General features: G+C 37.1%; 1 protein-coding gene across 5 annotated transcripts in view; it reads left to right on the top strand.

The window, feature by feature from the left end:
- Mettl15 (methyltransferase like 15) overlaps positions 1–23,471 on the top strand; it is a 193,184-nt gene that overhangs the window by 148,203 nt on the left and 21,510 nt on the right. For all 5 annotated transcript variants that reach the window (XM_052183152.1, XM_052183148.1, XM_052183147.1 and 2 more), the window contains 2 exons: positions 14,584–14,775; positions 19,377–19,555. In XM_052183152.1, coding sequence (XP_052039112.1) covers positions 14,584–14,775; positions 19,377–19,555 — 371 coding nt within the window. The remainder of the gene's footprint in view (positions 1–14,583; positions 14,776–19,376; positions 19,556–23,471) is intronic.

The raw sequence follows: 23,471 nt of genomic DNA, 5'->3' as shown, positions 1-23,471 counted from the left end.
AGTTTTTTATCTTAGCCATTCTGACTGGTGTGAGGTGAAATCTCAGGGTTGTTTTGATTTGCATTTTCCTGATGACTAAGGATGTTGAACATTTCTTTAGGTGCTTCTCAGCCATTATATATTCCTCAGGTGAAAATTATTTGGTTAGCTCTGTACCACATTTTTTAATAGGGTTATTTGGTTCTCTGGAGTCTGACTTCATGAGTTCTTTGTTTATATTGGATATTAGTCCTCTGTCAGATATAGGGTTGGTAAAGATCTTTTCCCGATTTGTTGGTTGCCATTTTGTCCTATTGACAGTGTTTTTTGCCTTACAGAAACTTTGTAATTTTATGAGGTCCCGTTTGTCAATTCTTGATCTTAGAGCTTAAGCTATTGGTGTTCTGTTCAGGAACTTTTCCCCTGTGCCCATGTGCTCGATGCTCTTCCCACATTCTTTCTTTTCCATTAGTTTCAATGTGTCTGGTTTTATTTGGAGGTCCTTGATCTACATGAAGTTGAGCTTAGTACAAGGAGGTAAGAATGGATTGATTTGCATTCTTCTGCATGCTGACCTCCAGTTGAACTAGCTCCATTTGTTGAAAAGGCTATCGTTCTTCCACTGGATGGTTTTAGCTTCTTTGTCAAAGACCAAGTGACCATAGGTGAGTGGGTTCATTTCTGGGTCTTCATTTCCATTTCATTGATCTACCTGCCTATCACTGTACCAATACCATGCAGTTTTTATCACTATTGCTCTATAGTACAGCTTGAAGTCCAGGCTGCTGAATTCTCAAGTGAGGATTACCAAATGGCTGAGAAGCATCTAAAGAAATGTTCAACATTCTTAGTTATGAGGAAAATGCAAATCAAAACAACCCTAAGATTCTACCTCACACCAATCAGAATGGCTAAGATCAAAAAACTCAGATGATAGCAGGTGCTGGCAAGGATGTGGAGAAAGAGGAACATTCCTCCACTGCTGGTGGGATTGCAAGCTGTTACAACCACTCTGGAAATCAGTTTTTAGCTTCCTCAGATAATTGATATTGTTTTCATATCAGGATGATATGGAAAATATTATCCTGAGTGAGGTAACCCAATTACAAAAGAAAACACATGGTATGTACTCACTAATAAGTGGATATTAGCCTAGGAGCTTGGAGTACCCAAGGTACAATTCACAAACCAAATCAATCTCAAGCAGAGGAATACATTGTTGGTCATCAAAGGAAGGAGAGGCCCTTGGTCCTGAGAAGGCTGGATGCCCCAGTATAGGGGAATGCCAGGACAGGGAAGAGGGAGTGGGTGGGTTGGTGAGTCGGGGGAGGAGGGATGGGATAGGGTCTTTTTGGAGGGGAAACTAGGAAATGGGATAACATTTGAAATGTAAATTAAGAAAATATCTAATAAAAAAAGAAAGGAAAAGAAAAGGCATTGCTCTAGCAGCAGGAACTGCCAGCTGCTCACTTTTACCTAAAAATTTGAAGTAAAGAGAGACATAAGAAAATTGCAAGTTATTTGAAATCTCAAAGCCCACCCCTACCAACACTACTCCTCCCCCAAGGCCACATCTCATATTCTTTCTCAAAGAGTTCCATCAACAAGTATTTAAATATATAAGCCTATGGAGGCCATTCTCATTTTGACTCCCACAACACTGAATGTTAGTAATATAGGAACTGGCTTATAGAATGTACAATAATGATTAACATAAGCCTAATGTCCCCAACCACAACCAACACCAAAATTCTGAAGACTATATTTGCGTGGCACTAATAATTGGAACCCTCCTTTGAATAATAATTTAATTATGATATGACTTCATAGGTGATTTGAGAGATTATTTTTCACATCTATTTATATATCCTGTTAAAATAAGTGAAGATGTACAATAATCATGGGACTAAAATTCAGTAACTGTAATTTATAGGAACCTTCTTAGAGCTGTCATTGGAAAATAGTATGGCTAAAACAATTTTTTTCAGAAACACATCTAGATAATTTAATTTGCATTTTCAAAGGAATGAATCTGTCTTACTCCCACTGAACTTTAAAAATAAAGAAGTGAAATCCTAGTAGAACTCAAATCGCCTATTTTAAGTTTTAAGAAACTTTATTCAAGAGGTCAGAAGACCTGCCTTTTCATTTCATTAGATCAAAGCCATTAAGCATTTGTGATAATCTTTTTATATATTTTGCAGTACCCACATTTAGTTTTGGAGCTAATGAGAACCACCAACACAAGGAATGATTCGTATGCTTCCTTTTTCTCTGGTCGCATGGCTATGGTTCTACCAGCAATTTAAAGAAATATTGCCTGTTATTCAAAACTTCCAGAAAATTGTGGTATCTCTTTTTGGAGTACCTGACTTGTTAACAAATAATCACTTTGTATTTTTTGTTTCAGGGTGGGGGGATGGAAAGAGAGAGAGAATGAATTGGTCTCAAAGTGTAGCCTGCCCTGCACTCAAGACTCACTACATAACTTATCCTCATCCTGAGTTAATGACAATCTTATTTCCTGCCTCACATTTCCTAATTTTAGCATTACAGAGATGTATCCCATTCCTGGTCATAAATTAAATGTCTCTTTAAATAACAATATAGACAAGGGATAGAATAAAATATGCATAGTGATTTAAAACTCCAAATCACAGGTGCCATGAGTTATAATTTTGAGCTCTTTGGTGATCTTTTCATTCGAAAGGTGGACTTCCATTATAAGTCTTTCTTTCATATTTAAACATTGAAAGCCTAAATGTATGTGTTATTTTTACTTACTTTACCTTTTTAAAGGCCACCTATAGCTATTTGAGTGAGAATGCCCATAGGATCATGTGTTTGAACACACGGTTCCTACTTGATGGAGAGATTTAGAAAGGCTATAGAATAGGTCATGGACCCCAGATGGAAGAAGTTTCTTACTAGAGGCAAGCTTGGAGAGTGTGTGACTTACCCACTTCCAGCTCCTCTGCCTGTTTGTCATGTGTACTTGAAATATGATCTTTCAGCTTCCTGCTCATTTAGCTCTCCCTCTCTATGATTGCTTCCTTACTACAGATAGAAAAAAAAATATTTGTATACATATCACACACACACACACCCCACAGGAGAGCTAGATTAGAGGCTGTTTTATATCACGTGAAGTCACTCCTTGCTGTCTTCTTCCTGCATGTGGAAAAGTTGAGTGGAGCTATCAAAAAAAAAAAATGGAGTAAAGAAATGTTAAGCATCCTTAGTTATCAGGGAAATGCAAATCAAAACAACACCGAAATTCCACCTCACACAGGTCAGAATGGCTAAGATGAAAAACTCAGGAGACAGCAGATGCTGGAGAGGATGTGAGGAAAAAGGAATACTTCTCCATTGTTGGTGGGATTGCAACCTGTTAAAACTACTCTGGAAAACAGTATGTTGATTCCTCAGAAAATTAGACATAGTACTACCTGAAGACCCAACTATAGTACTCCTGGGCATATACCCAGAAGATACTCCTACAAGTAATAAGGACACATGTTCCACTATGTTCATAACTGCCTTATTTTTAATAGCCAGAAGCTGGAAAGAACCCAGATGTCCATCAACAGAGGAATGGATACAGAAACTGTGGTATATATACACAATGGAATACCATTCAGCTATAGTTCATGAAATTCTTAGGCAAATGGATGGAACTAGAAAGTGTCATCCTGAGTGAGGTAACCCAATCACAAAAGAACACACATGGTAAGTACTCACTGATACGTGAGTGTTATCCCAAAAGCTCAAAATAAAAAAGTTACAATTCACCCAACACAGGAAGCTCAAGAAGAAGGAGGACTTAAGTAAGGATACTTTGGTTCCTCTGAAAAAGGGAACAAAATACTCCACAGGAGCAATAAAGGAGACAAAGTGTGGAAGAGAGACTGAAGTAAAGGCCACCCAGAGACTGCCCCACCTGGGGATTCATCCTATAAACAGTCCCCAAACCCTGACACTACTATGGATGACAAGAAGTGTATACCAAAAGGAGCATGCCATAGTTGTCTCCGGAGGGGCCCTGCCAGAGCCTTACAAATACCGGCAGATGCTAGCAGCCAACCATTGGACTGGGTGTGGGGTCCCCAACAGAGGAGCTGGAGGGTGGTCTGGAGGAGCTGAAGAGGTTTACAGCCCCCTGGGAAGAACAATGATTTTGACCACCCAGATGCCCCAGGACTCCCAGGGACTAAACCATCAACCAAGGGGTACACATGGTTCCAGCCAAAAATGTGGCAGAGGAATGCCTTGTTTGGCATCACTGGGAGGAGTGGTCCTTGTCCAGGTGAAGGCTAAATAGATGCCCCAACAAAGGGAAATCGGGGGGGGGGGGTTGAGAGTGTGTCAGGTAGAGTGGCATATATGTGGAGGCAGTGAGTGGGAGGAGGGATTGGGGGGGTCTTTGGGGAGGGGGGAAATCAGGAAAGGTTTCCCCCATTGGATTTGTAAATGAAGATGATATTCAATAAATAACGTTAAAAAATAATGGACTAAGTTTCTTGCTAGAGGAAATTTCAAGACAGGAGGACATCCAGCCTGTGGCATTGTTATTATTTGATGAAATTAGTCAGATATACAGTGAGAAAGAGAAAAATCATGAAACGGGTGCATTTCGCTAGAAATGAACTGTGAGTGAATTGAAATTTGCAGTTTAAATGGATGCACACAAATCAGAGGTAATAGTAAAGAAAGAAGCATCATTATAGAGAAACCTCAAGCTCTTCACTGAGATAATATATTGTAAAGGCAATTCTAAGACCAAGAGTTATTGAAGTCTCTAGCTTGTATAAATTAAATTGATTTTAAAGGAGAAAACCCAAATAGAGAATACTGATGAACAAGTTCTCTCCTTAAAACAGCCACCTATCGATTCCTCCCTCTTCCCAAGTTTTACAGCCAAAGTGGCAAAAGTCATGACAACTGTGACAGAAGGGAGACAGACTAAATATTGAAAGGGTGCCAGAACTAGTCACTATCTCCCTGGTGCATGTTTGTTTTTTAGGCATGCAGAAATGCAAGAATTGTGCAGTCATGAAGGCTTGGTCTGCAGGTTCTCAAAATCTGATGAAGCCAGCTGATGATGTGTGACAGGGCAATGTCTTGGGAGAAATACTGTAAAGCCATTGCATGTGCCTATATAAGTTGTAATGAGACATCAGGATACTGAAGGGGTCAGAATCATTGGAGGTTGGCTAAACATGTGGTAGGCACAGAATGGAGCTAGCTCAAGAGGGACTTTGTTTGATGTAGGTATCAGAACTAGAATGGTACTGATTCCCAAACATGTTCCCAGATGCTGCTAGTACAGACCCCAGATACTAGACATGGAATATATGGGGTTAATGATTTCCTTTCTGAGTTTGAGTCTGCTCTTTCCTTAACATGCTTCCAGCCCTTTATTTGTGAATAGGAATACCACTGTTTGCTATTGTATATTGGAAGTATGTAATGGTGGGTTTTTCTATTTTTTATTATTGTTCCTTAATCTTTTTTTACAGTGTAATCATTATCCCCCTCCTACTGTTCCTCATCCCATTCTCCCTTTCCCATCTTTAAGAGGATGTCCCCACCCCACCCACCCCCGACTACTACCCTACCAGATCTGCCCACTCCCTTAGTTGAGTCTTCTCTCACTGAGGCCAGACCAAACAGTCCTCTGCTGTATATGTGTTGGGCCTCTTATCAGCTGGTGTATGCTACCTGGTTGTTTGCTCAGTGTCTGAGAGATCTTAGGGGGGCTTCCAGGTTAGTTGAGACTGCTGGTCTTCCTATGGAGTCGCCCTCCTCCTCAGCCCCTTCCAACTTTTCCCTAATTCAACCACAGGGTTTGGTTTCTGTCAGTTGTTTGGGTGTAAGTATCTGCACCTGACCCTTTTAGCTGCTTGTGGGCCTTTCAGAGAGTAGTTATGATAGGCCCCCTTTTGTGAGCACACCATAGTCTCAGAAACAGTATCAGGCCTTGGAGCCTCCCCTAGAGCTAGATCCTAACTTGGGCAGGTCACTGGAACTCCTTTCCCACAGTCTCTTCTCCATTTTTGTCCCTGCAGTTCTTTTAGACAGGAACAATTGTGGGTCAGAGTTTTTGAATGTGGGATGACAATTCCATACCTCTGCTTGATGGCCTCTCTTTCTACTGGAGCTGGACTCTACAAGTTCTCTCTCTCCACTGTTGAAGAGAACGTTCTTCCCTTTGAGTCCTGAGCATCTCTCATCTCCCCAGTCTCTGTTACATTCTAGAGGGTCCCCCCACCTCCTAACTCCAAAGATTGCCTGTTTCCATAGAAAAATGAGCAGAGTCGACTAACCTGGACCTTAGAGGCTCCCAGAGACTGAATCGCCTACCAAAGAGTTGGATCTAACCCCCCTGAACATATGGAACAGATGAGCAGCTGGGTCTTCCTGTAGGCTCCCTAGCAACTGGAGCAGGGACTGTCCCTGAGCCTGTTGCCTGCCTGCCTACCTGCCTGCCTATTGGTCCTGCACCCCTAAATGGACTTCCTTATCTGGCCTCAGGGGGAAAGGAAGTACCTAGTCCCTCTTTGACTTGATGTGCAGAGGAGGGGGCTGTTGATTGTATATGGGGAATGGGTAACAGAGGGAGGCTTCCTTTTATCAAAAGAGAAGGGGAAGGTGGAATGAGGGAGGTGGTAGTGGAAGGAGAGGAAGGACTGATATTAGATTGTAAAGTGAATAAATAAATACATTTTTAAAACAATATATATATTGATATATGTATATATATCAATATGTATATGTGTGTGTGTTCAATTTTAATAACGCTCACCAAGACCCTCCTATTGTAAAGCAATTCCAAAGGCTTTCTGCAGTCACACACTATCTTCAGCATAGAGAGATCATTGTTTGTATGTGTTTATCTTGATTTGATTTGCTTGTATTTTTTGTTGTTTTTATTATTTTGTCCTTTGGATAAATTGGCATTTGTAACATTGCCATTAGTTTAGGTTTTCCTTTGTTTTGTTTTGCTTTGCTTTGAACTTAACTTTTTTTGCTTTTAAGTGGAAATAAATTTTTTCCCCACATAATGTATCCTGATGTAGTTTCCCCTTCATCTACACCTCCTTGGTCCTTCCCACTTTCCCTTTCATCTGGATCTACTCTCTTTCTCTTATTAGAAAATAAACAGGTGGAGTGTTCTTAGCTCTCCTGTTGGTGAGGAGAGGATGGAAATATTGGGCCACAAGATGAATCTTGAGGAAAGCTGACAGTTGTAAAAGAATTATACACACACAGACATACAGGACCTGGTATGAATCTGTGCAGGACCTGTCCATGCTGCCTCAGTCTCTATAAGTTCGTGCATATGTTGATCATGCATATGCTGAAAGTCTTGTTTTCTTGATGTCCTCCATCCCCTCTGAGGGATTCCTCCTCTCCTGAAAGGTTCTCTGACCCCTGATGGCAGAGATTTGATGGAGGCTTCCCACTTGAACCTAAGTGTCTTAAGGTGTCTTAACTCTCTGCATAGTGTGTGCTTGTGGCTCTGTGTTTATTCCCATCTGCTGCAGGAGAATGTGTCTGTAATGATGACTGAGCAAGACACTGATCTATGAGTATAGCAGAATGTCAGTAAGAGTCATTTATTGCTGCATTCTTTTTGTAGGAAAGTAATATTTGGGTTTATCTTATTTCCCTGAGTATGCAGGCTCTGGTTCTATGTCACCCAAATAGTGTTGCATAAGGGTTTCATCTGATGCAGTGGGCCTTAAGTCAAATCAGATATTGCTTGGTTATTCCCACAAGCTTTGTACCACCATTGCCAACGCATATCTTGCAGAGAAAACACCATTGTAGACCAAAGGGTCTGAGTTGGTTTTTTTCTTTGCTAGCGTAGAGTACTTTCCTGTAACAAAGATGCAAGCATGTATGTGTAAAGGCTCTTGACTCCTCCATACTCAATGGGTTGTACAGGCCGTGTCTTCAGTGATAGATCATTGCCTTCAGTTTGTGGAGAGCAACCTATAGTCTTGACAATAGCCTGGATTTTTTAAGGATTCCCATGGAACTCCGCTGGCCAACAGCTCAATTAGCTGTAACCAGACCCCCATACTAGAAGTTTCTTTTTATGACAAGAGATAGAAAGTAGAGGCTCTAACCTTACCCATTCTTTGGCAATTTCATTTAGATTGCCTTCATATATGTATATGTTTCAGGAAGATTCTGCTTACTAGATTTCCATAGCACTCCTGAAATGGCCCTTAATTTCAGCTGTCTTGCCCTTATCTTCTTTCCTCCCCATCCCACTGATCTTCCTGTGCAGTGCTCCCCATCCATTTATAACTATCTATTTTATTTTCCTTTCCTAACAAGATCTGTATGCACCCCCCACCCAGTCCCTTACTCTAGACCTTGATCCTCCCATGTCATATGCCCCCAAAACCATCCAGCATGCTTGCCTTGTGATCTGAGTTGAAATAGTTGTCTCTCTTATTTCTGGGAGATTTTATTATAATATCAGTGTTATTTTGTTTATATAATATTGGATATACTTAAATAGCTAAATATTTAAATATTTGGAATAATACATGGTAGAACCACCTGTCTTTTTCTCTGTGGGAGACTTTATAATTAGAGATTAAAATTCTTAGTGATTTCGGGGTATATTTTACATTTCTTGTGTCAGTTTTTGTTATAGATTCTTGAGAATATTTTTTATTTTATTTTAATCTCTAACTTACTAGTATAACATTGTTAAATATTCCATCACAATTGCCACAGTAGTTGGGATGTTATTTGTATATGTGTATATTCATACATACATACAGAGAACTACTAGACCTGCACTAAGTCCCTCCAACCCTAAGGCAACTGTGAGGGGAGGCTTTCTGCTTCCATGCACTTTACCTTCTACCTGGAGAGATCATTGTTTAATTATTTGGCTCAATTTGATCTGCTTATAATTTTTGCATTGCTGTTACTTTGTATATATGTAAACATGAAAAAAAAAAAAAACGTGAAACGCTTTCCTAAGTTCCCAGAAAATATCTCTTGTATCTTTCTGACCAGAATTGTATACATGTTAATCTATGAACAAATGATGGTGGCCATGAGATGATGTGCACCAAACAACTAAACAGAAATATACCCCTAGGCTGATATGGATTCACCAGGGTTCACCAGAAAAACAGAAGTAGTAGGAGATAGGTATACATAAACATGAATACATATGTAATATGTATATGTTCTGTAAGAAAGTTATACAAGTGTGGTTACTATGTAGAAATTTATGTAAGAAATATAAACTGTTAATTTTTTTATTTTTAGGTATTAGCTGTATTTTTAATTATGTTTACGTGTGTTTGTGTGGAGTTATGTATACTTTAGTGTGTACATGAATGTAGCTGCCAACGGAGGCCAGAAGAAGGTATAAGAGCCATCTCTACAATTCCTACAAAATATAGCTCTCTCCTTACCATCCCCACCCCTGTGTATAAAGAGAAGGAGAAAAGAGAGGTAAGAGAGAAAGGAAATGGAAAGGATAAGGAGAGAATACTGGACTGGGGGTTATTTACTTCAAGGAATTTGCCCACATAGTTATGATGTCTGCCATGTGGAAAATATGTATAGCAGCAAAATAGACAGTCTAGGGTAGGAAATAATGTTGCGACTTTGAGGCATAATTCCTTCATCCCTAGGAAACATGATTCTTTGATTTTAAGTTCTGATTGGATTAGACACACTTCCATTCTTTTCTTGTTATTATTACATATTTTTTTTTACTTACATTTCCATCCTCTTTCCTCGTTTCCCCTCCCAAAAGCCCCTATCCGAATCCCCCTCCCCCTGCTCACTAAGCCATCCACTCCCTCTTCCCTGCTCTGGATTCCCCTACACTAGGGCAGTGAGCCTTCACAGGTCCAAGGTCCTCTCCTCTCACTGATGTCCAACAAGGCCATCTTCTGCTACACATGCGGCTGTAGCCACAGGTCCCTCTTTGGTTGGTGATTAAGTCCCTGGGAACTCTGGAGGTACTAGTTGGTTCATATTAGTGCTCTTCCTTTTGAGCTACAAACCCCTTCAGCTCTTCAGGTCCTTGCTCTAGTTCCTGCATTGGGGACCCTGTATTCAGTTCAATGGTTGGCTGAGAGTATCCTCCTCTATATTTGTCAGGCACTGGCAGGGCCTATCAGGAGACAGCTATATCAGGCTCCTGCCAGCAAGGACTTGCTGGCATCCACAATAGTATATGAGTTTGGTGACTCTATAAGGGATGGATCCTCAGGTGGGGCAGTCTCTGGATGGCCTTTCCTTCAGTCTCTGCTCTACACTTTGTCTCTGTATTTCCTCCCATGGGTATTTTGTTTCCCCTTCTAAGGACCAAAGTGTCCACACTTTGGTCTTCCTTCTTCTTGAGCTTCATGTGGTCTGTGAATTATATCTTGGGTATTCTTAGCTTCTGGGCTTATATCCACTTATCAGTGTGTGCATACTATGTGTGTTCTTTTGTGATTGGGTTACCTCACTCAGGATGATATTTTCTAGTTCCATCCATTTGCCGAAGAATTTCATGAATTCATTGTTTTTAATAGCTGAGTAGTATGTAAATGTACCACATTTTCTGTATCCATTCCTCTGTTGAGAGACATCTGGGTTAACATTAATGTTCTTTAGTTAAAAGTCACTCATTGAAAGTATCTTTATGCAGTACCTTAAATACTGTTTACATAGGCAATCTGTCACATAAAACATAAAGCCCATGGTAGTTTTAAAACATCAGTATCTGCAATTTTGAGGTCTTTGGAATGGTGAGTTTGCTTAAAAGTGTCCCTAGAGTAGGTTAAGTGTCATGTGTGGAAGACTGCATGCACTGTGGGTTCTAACCTTGATTTGCATAAGGTCACACTAAAGAGAACGTTACAGAATTAATTGCTTAATTGAAATGTAATGATTTTTTTTTGCCTTTACTTTTTATTTTATTTGAACTTTTATGTGGTTTGAGGGGATGTAATGTAAGGCTAACCCATGCATTTACTCTTGAGCTCCCTTACTAGCCCCAAGAGTAATAGTGACTCTTATGAAAAATAACATTCAAATATGAACTAGATAGCCAGTGCTCACTGCAGATTTTTTAAGGTTATTGATTTTTATTTTGTTCTTGTTATTTATTAATTAATTAATTTATTTTTAAATTTTTATTGAATATATTTTTCATTTACATTTCAAATGTTATATACCCTTTCCCGGTTTCCCTCTTCCCAGAAAACCCCCAACCCATCCTCCCACCCCCTGCCTCCAAGAAGATGCCCCTCCACCCAACCCACTCCTACCTACACCCCTTGATTTCCCGATGCTGGGGTATCTATCAAGCCTTCATAGGACCAAGGACCTCCCTTCCTATTGATGCCTGACAAGGCATTCCTCTGCCATACTTTTGGCTGGAACCATCTGTACTGCTTGGTTGATGGCTTAGTCTCTGGGAGCCCTGGGGCATCTTGTTGGCCAACGGGGTTGTTCTTCCTATGGGGCTGCAAACCCCTTCAGCTCCTCCAGCCCTCCCACCAACTCCTCCAGTGGGGACCCTGCGCTCAGTCCAATGGTTGGATGCTAGCATCTGCCTCTGTATCTGTAAGCTCTGGCAGGGCCCCTCCAGAGACAACAATATCAGGCTCCTTTCAGCAAGCACTTCTTGTCATCCATAATAGTGTCAGGGTTTGGTGACTGTTTATAGTATGAATCCCTTGGTAGAACACTCTCTGGGTGGCCTTTCCTTCAGTTTTTGCTCCACACTTTGTCTCCATAGTTCTTCCTGTGAGTATTTTGTTCCCTTTCTCAGTGGAACCAGAGCATCCACATTTTGATCTTCCTTCTTCTTGAGCTTCCTGTGATCTGTGAATTGTAACATATATTTTGAGCTTTTGGGCTAATATCTACTTTTCTTTTTTTCTTAATTTGATATATTTTTTATTTACATTTCAAATGATTTCCCCTTTCCTGGCTCCTCACTCCCTGAAAGTCCCATAAGCCCTCTTCCCCCCCTGTTCCCCCATCCACCCTTCCCACTTCCCTGTTCTGGTATTGCCCTATACTGCTACACTGAGCCTTTCCAGAACCAGGGGTCACTCCTCCATATTTCTTGGATTGAAAGTCAATATTATACATTCCTTGACATTAGGTGTACATAACATATATTGTACAATGGGATTTTGTTCACATGGAGTTCAGTAGATAATAGACATAATAATTTTCTACAGTTCAGTTATATCAAATATTGACTAGTACTTGATATATGATAGCATCAGGATTACCCAGAGAAACAAAGTACTTAGGATTGGAATTAATTGTATTAAATTATATTCATATCTGTATGTATACTGTTCCTTACCTATAAATAAAGGATGATTATTTTAGCATATATAAAACACTTGTTTCTTTAAATGTCCGAGCCATAAATTTCTCTCCCTACTGTGTTCTTTCAGGTAAGATTTCCTAGCTCTTATTTGGAAAGGGCTCGCTCAGTATCTACTTCTGCTTCTACTTGATCAGCCGGTTCAGTTCTCTGTGATTTTGTGCAATTGTTCATACAACCCAATCTTATTAGTAGCAATAAAGAGACACCTTTGACAACATACACTCTTCTTCCCACATCCTTGTTCACTCTGCTCCTGAGTGAACACCTATGTGTTCTAGCAGGCATTTTGTTTTCTTGTCCAAAAAGTTGTTGGTAGATGTCATTACTCGACTCTTTTCCATTCATCCAGTGATGAGTGTTTGGTGTTTGGTGTTTGGCTATCTCTATGGCCTGTGGTTGGGATCTGGAGGTGATTTCAGAATTCTTCCCTTTTCAGCTCACATTCGTGAGATTGGAATAGGCAAAGATACAAATATCAGATATTGGCAAAAATGACTAATGAACTATATCTTCCAGTACTGAAATTTATTGTTTTTGGTTTCCAATACTATTTTATTAGCATTCATATTTCCAAAAATAGAGAGGCCATTTATTTATCTATCATCAGCTTTAATCATATTGCTCTGTAAATTGTATCTTTTCCACCCAGCTGTTACCTCTAGAAATAGATCTTACTAGTCTTCCTGTACCTTACGATATCCTCCAAATAGTATGAGAAATAGCAATAAGAGAAATTTAGTACTTAGCATGTAATCTAAAAATTATTCTTTCATTCAGAATTTGAGGAAAATCTACCAATGATCTATGATTAAGTGGCATAAGCAATAAGTAAATTCCCTAAATGTTGATTCCCTAATGTTGCTAAAGTACAAACTCATTCCATTCACTTTCCAGGAGAAGAATGAGAACTTCAGAATTTCTTTACTTATTCTCCTTCCAAAATGAATTTTAGTTGCTTTAAGACACAATTCACATATCAAATGACTCCCAAGAAAAAGGAGGGAGAGTTCCCTGGTCCTGGAAAGGCTTGATTCAGCATTGTAGGGGAGTACCAGGACAGAGAAGTAGCAGGGGGTAGATCAGAGAATGGGCAGAGGGAGAGGGCTTATGGGACTTTGGGGAAAGGGGAAACTGGGAAAGGGAAAATCATTTGGAATGTAAACAAAGAATATAGAAAATAAAAAATAAAAATACTTCTGAAGAAACCTAAGGGCAGACGCTCACTTTGTATAAGAAGGAGAATTGGAAGAAGATCATGGTGATCCAAATGTCTTTCTGCATGTTGATTCTGAATGCTTCACGAAAAATTTGAAATTCTTGCTGGAAGCTAAAACAGGACTTCTTCAGGAGTCATTTAGTTTTGTCCTCATTTCTTTCTCAAGTAGGTAGCTATATAACACCCCACCCTAAGAATAGGATAAATATGCATAGCAGTAAACTAAATGGTGTAAACATATTGAACTTGTCTTTTTATCTTAGTCCTTTTCATTTAATTAGATTCATTTTTAACAGTACATAAAAACTGTACATGAAAGTTGATGTGGTGTGAAATACATGTATACATTATGAAATGCTTAAATCAGAGCACAATATCACATTGAAAATCCTTACTTTCTCTTTAATTTAGTATCCATTGATCAAATATTTACATTTTCTTCTTTCCACAACTCTTTCCTCATCACTGCAAGATACCATCATACTTCAAAATTTGAGACCAGTGTATTAATGTTTCACATGGGAGTGGATTATGTAGTACTTGCTTTCCTGGGCATTCTTAATTCACTTAGTATAATGGTCTCCAGTTTCGTCTTCATTGTTGCATATATAATTGGATTTTGTTCCTTTTATTTTTATTTTGTTCTTTTTATTTTGTTCCTAAGTAGCATGTACATTTTATTTATATTATTTTTGTTTTATACCTACTCTATTTGAATTACCTTGGATGTTAAATAAATCTTTGAAATAATGCCATGTGCTTTTTTTTACTCGTAAATTTAAGAATTTTTTACAAAAAAAAAGAATGAAATACCTTAATCTGACAAAAGAATATTGCTAATTTGTAAATATATATGTTCTTAAAGTATAATGCAAAGCAAATACTTGGCACTTTGTGCATTTATTTTGGGTATATCATCTGATAATAAATAGAATGTGCTCACTTCTTCTGGTCGGAGACTTGAAGACTCAGTATCTTTCTCTCTTGGCTTTATTCATAGGACACAGATCCAAGCTCTGTTGGGCCAGTTTAGCCAGGCAGAGGCTTTGCTACTGAAAGCTGGAGTGCAGCCAGGGACTGTCGATGGAGTCCTTTTGGATCTGGGATGTTCCTCCATGCAACTTGATACTCCTGAACGAGGTTTCTCCCTTCGGAAAGATGGTCCCTTGGACATGAGGATGGATGGAGACAGGTTAGTATTGAAAACACATTGCTTCTTATGACAGAAAATCAATTTCTTAAATCTTCTGAATGTAATTTCCTTGAAGACTGAAAAATTCCCAGCACACTCCACATCCAAAACTGCCCATGCATAGTAAATTAGCTGTGTTTGGTACTCATTATAGTCTTCAGTATTTCTTTAACTTTGAAATTCTAAAAGGAAAATATTCACTATCTTTACAGGAAATTGTGAGGTGTTCAGAATGGGGAAATCCCCTTTTAGGTAATTTTTTTTCACTAATTACAGCAATGCTTTTCAGTAGTAATTTAGAAAAAATAGATGCTGAAACAGTAGCTTCATTTTCTTGCTTGTATACACATGTCTCTATGGAAACAGGAGTTCTGTTTAATTGACATTAATTTATAATGCTGTAAAGAAGCAGGTAGGATCTCATCATCAATAATTCTATTTCTGTACTATTTCTTCGGCAGTGACCCTAGTCGAACCTTTTTCAAAAGATCTGCCACATCAAACATGTATAGTGCCACATCATACATCGCTACATACCCATACATATATGTACAGAAATATCACCTCTGACTCCTCATCATTCATTATCACTGTAAAATACTAATGTTTGATTGCCATTGTTCAATTCAAATGGACACACAATCCACAATGACATTGTGCTGCTCCGTAGGAGAAAATCAAACTTTTCCTTTTTCTCCGTTTATTTTAAAGGTTAAATTAGTACTGACATCTAGACTTTGTACTAGGCTGTAGTACAAAGCCAGAAGCTTAGCATTGCCTTTCTTCTGCACATTGTGTCATGCCATAAAGGTCATGAAGTAAATACTCTTCATATAAAGTCTCTTCCCTTGTTACATGACATGACTGGTTAACTTGCCTTGTGACATTTATTAGAATCCTATCGTTTCTGTTTCCTATTTCCACTTCTGTTTGAATTATTGGCATCCATAGAACAAATAATATGATCATGTAATAAAATAATAAAATAACAACAAGCAACTAATAGTAAATGTCAGATATTCTTAACTTTAGAGAATATGATAGTTTTATAGAAATAAAATGTTGCATAAATTTGTATACTTCCTGTGTCTTGATGTGGAAGATGCTTTCTGTAAACAATTGACCAAAGCTTCTAATCAATAAAAGTAAATTGCCATATTCTTCATGTAAAGGTTCTTAGGCAAATTTTAATTTGTAAATCTCCATTCATAAGTCTCTCCTCAAGAACTTCACAATGAGATTATTTCTCAGAATTAAGCCCTATTAAGCCCTTAAGTCAATATCTTAATTTTGAATTTATAGTTGTAACATATATGTATGTGTGTATGTGCATGCATGTGCATAATATATGTGTGTGTGTATTATATAGGTTATAGTCCATATTATCTACATACATAATACACATACATATTTGAAGATCTTCCAGGTAGATGATAGGGACTATAACCTATATCAGAAGAGGGAAATTGCTTCACTTGAATATACAGGAAAATGAAACCCAGGGATGCAAATATATACAATGCAAATACAAGTAGAAGGGAAAGTCATAGTAAAAAAAAAAAAAAAAACCAACATATCTGTATGCATCCACAAACATAAAAAACACATATGTGGTCTGTCATACCCCAGAGAGTGATATATCCCTGTGACAAAGACACACACAAGAAACATTTAACACTGTATTCTTAATTCTATATTGACCCCAGTTTCAACAAACTGCTTTTAGATTATATTATCTTCTTGTGTAATAGAGAGGATTTCCAGGCCTCAAGGACTAGAAAGACTGTGTTAGCAGATATAGTCTTTGTTGGGAGATAATAAATTGGCACTCAAGTTTAGACTAGGAGTTAAGTCACATTGAGTCAGTGAACTATATAGATGAGCACAGAGAAACTTCACATTTGCGAGGGAAGTTCTTGTTCATATTAATGCCTGTTGTAAAGTAGATCTCTGGCCTACTAAGCCTGAGTCATGATCCTTTTGTCTTCTTCTGGAAGCTTCTACACACCTATTGTTTTAATGTAAGAGTAAAATGAAATTTTACCTGATGTCCATTGAATGCCACTTGATAGAAATGCTACTTTAATTTTCTTGTTTAAAAGAGAAAGTTATCATGAAAACTAAAATTTTCTATGTTATCTTATAATTGTTTTAATAGAGCTAAGGTTCTAAATTTACTAGCAAGGATTTTGTCTTTTATGCTCAAATAATGACTGGCAAATCTGTGAATGGGAAAGGTCTGAAAGACATGAACATTTGTTGTCCAGTCATTATATTGTCTGTATTTATTTATGTAAGCATCCTCTTTCAATAATTCTTTTTTTAAAAAAATATTTCATTTTTTTATTATTATGTATAGGTGGAATGCTGTTTGTAAATATATATATCATTCTGGAAATTTGTGAATGAAAGATATATTCTCTTTAATTGACACTGTATTATGCTAGATAATCACAACATATAGCATTCAGAGAAATGTTCAAAAAAGTATAAATTGATACTAGATAGCAAATGTTGGCTCCATGAGCAATTAACCTTAATTCATTTAATAATAGTTCAAGTGTAATAAAACCAAGTTATATAGTACATGAAAAATTAGACAATGCCATTGGTATCTATAATAGAAAGTGAATACAAAACAGATTAAAATAAAATGCTGAAGATAAAATTCAAGGGAAAATGTTAAGGAAAGGAAAATACAAATGATTAATAAATATAATATGCTAAATTTCACTGATTTTTCTCATCAAAAAATATTCTAAATCATTTTTTATATTTTCAGAACTTTACAATTCAAAATAGGAAAATGCTTTCAAAAGGTTTTTGCATTCTCTTATGTACCAAGTGACAATTTTTTTGATAACTAAGGTAAAATATAACATTCTTTGAAAGATACAAACAAAACAGCAACAAAAATCCAATAATATGGCTTTACCTATTTATTTTAGTTATTTTTATTTAATTATAATATTTTTCTGCTTCCTTATACTTCTTCCTGTTCTTCTTTAAATATCTAGCCATTTAAAGTCTATAATTACTAAACAATCACCAATTAATAGTCTCCCAAAGGAAGAACTACAAAACCAGACTAACACACTATATATAGAAAAATTACCGAAAATATTTCTCTTGATTAAAGATTAAATGTATTGAGATAAGCATTGTTATATTCATTTGCCAGATTAAAATTGAGAGTCTAATGATGCTATCTAATATAACAATGTTGCAATTCTTATATATATATAAACACAACCTTAAAGTATGGGTCTTTATTTTGTAAGCCACAAAGGGAACCCACTGAGATGAAAGTTAGGGTTACTATATAAAACATTCATTGGTACAGGAATATCAAAAGAAAAAGAGGTTGTCAGTTTGAGGGGAAAGTGAGGGGATGGGGTGAGGAATGATGGAGTGGTAGAATTCTATTTCGATTCTAAACATGCATAAATAGATAAAAGTAAGCAAAACCAAAAAGAAACCATCATATGTAGAACAGGATCATTTTCTACTCCCTAAAACAATCAGAGAGTCAGAGTTTTAGAAACAGCCTGAAGGACTGTTAGACACATGCACAAGGGAGTACACCAAGGACAAAAACTGATTGCATGAGCATGTTGAAAAGGTAATAATTTCCAATGAGAGTTTTAGATATTTTCACAACATCTTTGCTTAAACCTCAGGTCTTATTGCTCCCCTATCTATGGAACATGTAACTAGTCACAGAATGCAGCTAATAACCCCACATGTTTATGTGGGAGTAGTAAGTGTACTACTAGCACATGCTCTTAATAAGTTGCATCATGGCTAGCTCATGGTTAGAAAGCTTTGACCCACTTCTGTAAATGGAAATAGACTAGAATGATCTGACAGTGAACACTGTTTTTGCTTGCATAATTGGTCTATGTAGTCAGAACTTGGGCTTTCTGTCCCCTGATTGAAATAATATTTAGGCTTGTTCAATCATATTGTTTATTTTGAGGACTCAATCCATGCTGATCTTTGCCTGAGGTAACTGAGCTAATATCAATATCCAAAACATGCATGGTTAACACTGGGTCTTTTTAGTTATTGTGAGGGAGACTTTCTAGGTTGGATTTTGTTTTGTTTTGTTTTTTTGTTTTGTTTTGTTTTGTTTTTTTGGTTTCACTCATAGGTTCTTTGCTGCTACACATTAATTTCCTCCTCAGCCTTTAGACCTGACCAGCTATCATCTGTCAGCATCATACTTCCCAATCTAAAGAAAATAATAATAATAATTCAATTAGTAAGTTACGTATTGAGCAAGTTATATTGAACATTCTCCTGTTTTATTTTATGAGAAACCTGCAGATCAATATAATCTTTCTAATAAATGAAATTTAAAGGTTAGCAAAATACTTTAACTTCCCCTTTCCTTGACTTTATTGAATGTTTCAGGTTCCTCTTGTCATGATTACAGTGTAAACTGGAAACTTCCTTTGTGTGTGATATTTTAGTCTGTTTTCGATTTTGTCCAGGCAATGTATTGTGACTGCCTCAGCTCAGGTTCCCAGTGCTCTCGAATACTAACTCTTACCAACGAAAATGGTGCCAGTAAACTTCTTGGCTCTTCTTGTTTACAGGTACCCTGACATGCCCACTGCTGCTGATGTTGTGAATGCCTTAGATCAACAAGCACTTGCATCCATCCTAAGAGCATATGGAGAGGAGAAACATGCCAAAAAAATTGCTTCTGCAATCATTCAAGCACGCAGCACATACCCTATCTCTAGAACCCAGCAGCTTGCCAGCATTGTTGCAGGTACCTCTGCTAATTCTCTGTACTGTCTAAGAGTAGCAAGTTAAATTAATATGTATTGCAAATATACACATATATTACTGCATATATAATGTATTGCTCATATATATACATATATATCAATATCATGTATATGTGTGTGTGTGTGCATGCGCATGCCTCCCTGCTGACTCCCAGAGGGATTCATTTGTATATGAAATCACTCAGAACAGAGTCCTTCATATCCTTCTCAAAGGATATCCTTTTTCTTTTTTCAAACTTTCTCACTCTGGGAACTCTAACAGCACACACAGTATTTTAAAAGTATTCGCCATAGGTGTCTGATAAATATAATAGAAATGTTGTACATGGAAACTTATCATTTGTGCTGACCAAGTTGAAACATGGAAAGATGGCTCTAAAGAATGTCTTGCCCCATCACAGTGGTTGATAATCATCCTGTGTGAGATTTGACATTACCTCTCATAGTTTCATATTTCTATGATTTAATATTTCAGGCAAAAGGAGAATTGCATTGCCCAACTGCTAAAATAAACCTCAGTGACTCATACATCTATTCTAAACAGTCAGCCAACAAAGGGTATGTGATGTATAGGTTATTCTGCTTTGTGGATGCTAACTAAATCAGCCTAAGGGACTTATTGAAACATTTCATCTTCTCTGCTGTTCACCCCCATAAACCTCTTGAACCTGATTCTAGCTAGGAGGCGCTTTATTGCATCCTTTCCATTTGAAGCCGAAGCTGTTTCACAACTATGCTCTGATGAAAGTTTCTCAAAGCAAAAATGCAACTCCTGCAGTTACTTAACAGAATTACAGAGGTAAATCTTTCTTCCTGTTGGACCAACAGAAGCACTATATCGTTTTTATATTGTTTCTTATTAAATTATATAAATACTAAATAAGTAAGGCATATTTGTATAGTACTTTAAAAGGAGCCAGTAATAACTAAGGCTATGCTAATATTAGATGGAGTTTAAGGAATAAAAATATGTAATCTTGAATTCACTCCAATCATTAAGATTTTATATAACAATTGTTTTATGGCATAATTAAATATAATTAAAAACATATTCTATTTAACTTATAAAATATAAAGAATTAACTAAGATCTTAAGCTTTAAAGTAGCATTTATTGGTCTCTTCAAACTTAATATCTTTATTCAAGTGGGAGCAGAATTCATGTGGGTTTCATAAACGTACAGTATTTTATTATTCCCACCCCCTCAAAAGAGTTTACAGTGCCGTGTTGCAGGAGATAGATCCAGCTTCTCCTTACACACGGCCCTTCTCCGTCTTTACTCATCAGGCCACAGAGCTTAGCCGTGCTGTCTTTAAGGAACAGCACATGATGCTTTCTGTGAGAAATCACATTATTTATTCATAAGAAAACACAATTTTGTCTGGTACTGATATGAAGTCTTGTAGCTAACGAGAGCCCTAGAGATTGTTCTGTTAAAAACCTTTATCTAGTAACTTGTGAAAACAATTCTAAAGAGTACCAATGGTTTGCTAAAGACTACAACCTAATTAAGGACAGTTAGTACTAATTAAAATTGAGGAGACCATGCATTTGAGATATGATTGGGAGTATATCTTTAAGAAATTAAATTAGCTGTTTTGTTTCTGGATCTGAATTTGTAAACTTGGGGAAATACCAATCTAGTATTAGATAAACGGATGTGAACATATACCAGAGGAACAATATAAGTATTCCTCAAATCGGTGTGATGTTAAGAATGCATTAGCACCATATCAACAATGAAGGAAAAGTGAGAATACTCACATATGGGCAGGGAAAAAATTATGAAGGCATGAAAACACTGAGTTCTCTGAATCTGTGTTTATGTCTTCAATATCAGTCAATAGAAATACAACTCTATTGATGGCAAGATGAGATTTTGAAAAAGAAAAAGACTGTGACATACCAGCATTGAACCAAAACTGCCAAGCGGTGAGACTGGAGTTTTCAAACTAAACCAGCTCAAGCCCATACGTTTTTTCTGCCAAATCACATGAAACATTTGAAGGATTAACCAACTCTCCACAAAACTCTCCATAAAATGGAGAGCATAAGAATGACACCGAGGTCTTTTTATGAAACCAGTGTTATCCAGATGCGGATGTAATAGGAGTCACGAGCCACTCTCCTTCACGTCATGGCTGCCTCACTTTTCTTTCTTAATTTCTATTTTGTTTCATTTTTGAGATTATAATATAAGTGTATAATATCTTTCCTGCAAACACCCTCTCATATACCTTCTTGATCTCTTTCAAGCTCATGGCCTCTTTTTATCTTAATTGCTATTGCATACACACACACATACAATTACAATTTGTTTAATATGTACAATGTTGCTTACATATATGTTTTAAGGACTAAACATTTGGTATTAGATATCCAATTAGTGTGTTTTCCCCTGGGGAACAACTATTTTTATACAAGATTCCTTATTTGCCTAATATTTTGTAAAGGGTTGACGCCTCCTGGGCTTTCTTCCTTCAGGTTATCATGTACGTTCTTGTTTTCTTTGCTCAGATCGTGTTTAGCCAGTCATGTAGGTGAGATGATACTATATGGGAATAGCTTATGTTATTACAGTGAGATACAATTTTACACCAAATTAGTGTTCCTCTGGATCTTAAAATCATTCAGCTTCATCTTCCACAGGGATTCCTGAACCTTCATGTTGGAGTTGTATCACAGGTTATCCAGTTGTGCTGGGTTCCACAGTTCTACACTTTGATTAGTTGTGGTTTTCTGTGTTGGTCTCTGTCTGTTGCAAAGACAGTTTTTCTTGATGAAGGGTAAGGATAACACTTTTCTGAGAGTATTAAGGACAAATGTTTTGAATGTAGTTGGGAATCCACTGGTTGGTTAAGAAAGTGGTGGTTGTAGGTTATTATACCCAGTACTTCACTATCCCTGGACAGTTCCAATAAAGTACTTGCAAACAGTACTCAACAACACATCCTACATTTAATGTTAACATTAAGTCTTGCTTCAATCGAAAGAGCCCTGTGTTCATAGCATTTACTACTGTCATTAGGTAACCGAATGAAACATTACATAAAATGATGAAATATTGACTATGAGAATAAAGGCATACAGAGGAAGCTGTTCTTTGCTAGAGTGTTTCCATGGCTGTGCAGAAGCCTTTTAATTTCATGTAATCCAATTTATTACTGATTTATTAATTCTTCACATTATTTCTGAACATAGCTGAGTCTTTTTCAGAAAGTTGATTCTTCCCATGACCAAATGGATGTTATTTCAAGGATGCAAAGATTATTCAACCAACACAAATCAATAGATACAGAAAAGGTCTTTGGTGAAAACTAACATTGTGTATTGATAAGTGTCCTGATGAGAATAACAATAGAAGGACCCTTCCTCAACATAAGGGGGCAATGCCATGTCTGGAGCCAGCATTATACTCAGTGGAGAAAGCCTGCAAACATTTTCACTACAATGAGGAAAAGGATTGTCATTCTTTATCTACTCATCCAATGTTGTCACTGATTTTTAACTAGATTCACATTACAAAAGAAAGAAATTAAAAGTGTATAAATAAGAAAGGAAAAAGGAAATTATTCTTATTGAAGATAACATGATCCTATATATAAAATACCTCAATATTCTACCCAAACACTCTCTGAACTGCTTAACAAAGTAACAGCATATAATATTAACATATAAATGAATAGCTTTCTATGTGCTGATAACAAATAACCTGAGAAGGAAATGGAGAAAACGATCACTTTAATAATAACTGCAAAAATATTAAATAAGACAGGGTTGGAGAGATAGATTATTTGGTAAAGTGCTTGCTGCTCAGCATGAGAACATGGTTGATCACAGACCTCACAATAAAATGATGAAAATGGTGGGCATGTGTCTTATCCCGACACAGGTAAG

This window comes from Apodemus sylvaticus, chromosome 5 (genome assembly GCF_947179515.1).
Source record: "Apodemus sylvaticus chromosome 5, mApoSyl1.1, whole genome shotgun sequence".
NCBI classification, from domain to species: Eukaryota; Metazoa; Chordata; class Mammalia; order Rodentia; family Muridae; genus Apodemus; species Apodemus sylvaticus.
This window is presented reverse-complemented; position numbering and strand designations above follow the sequence as displayed.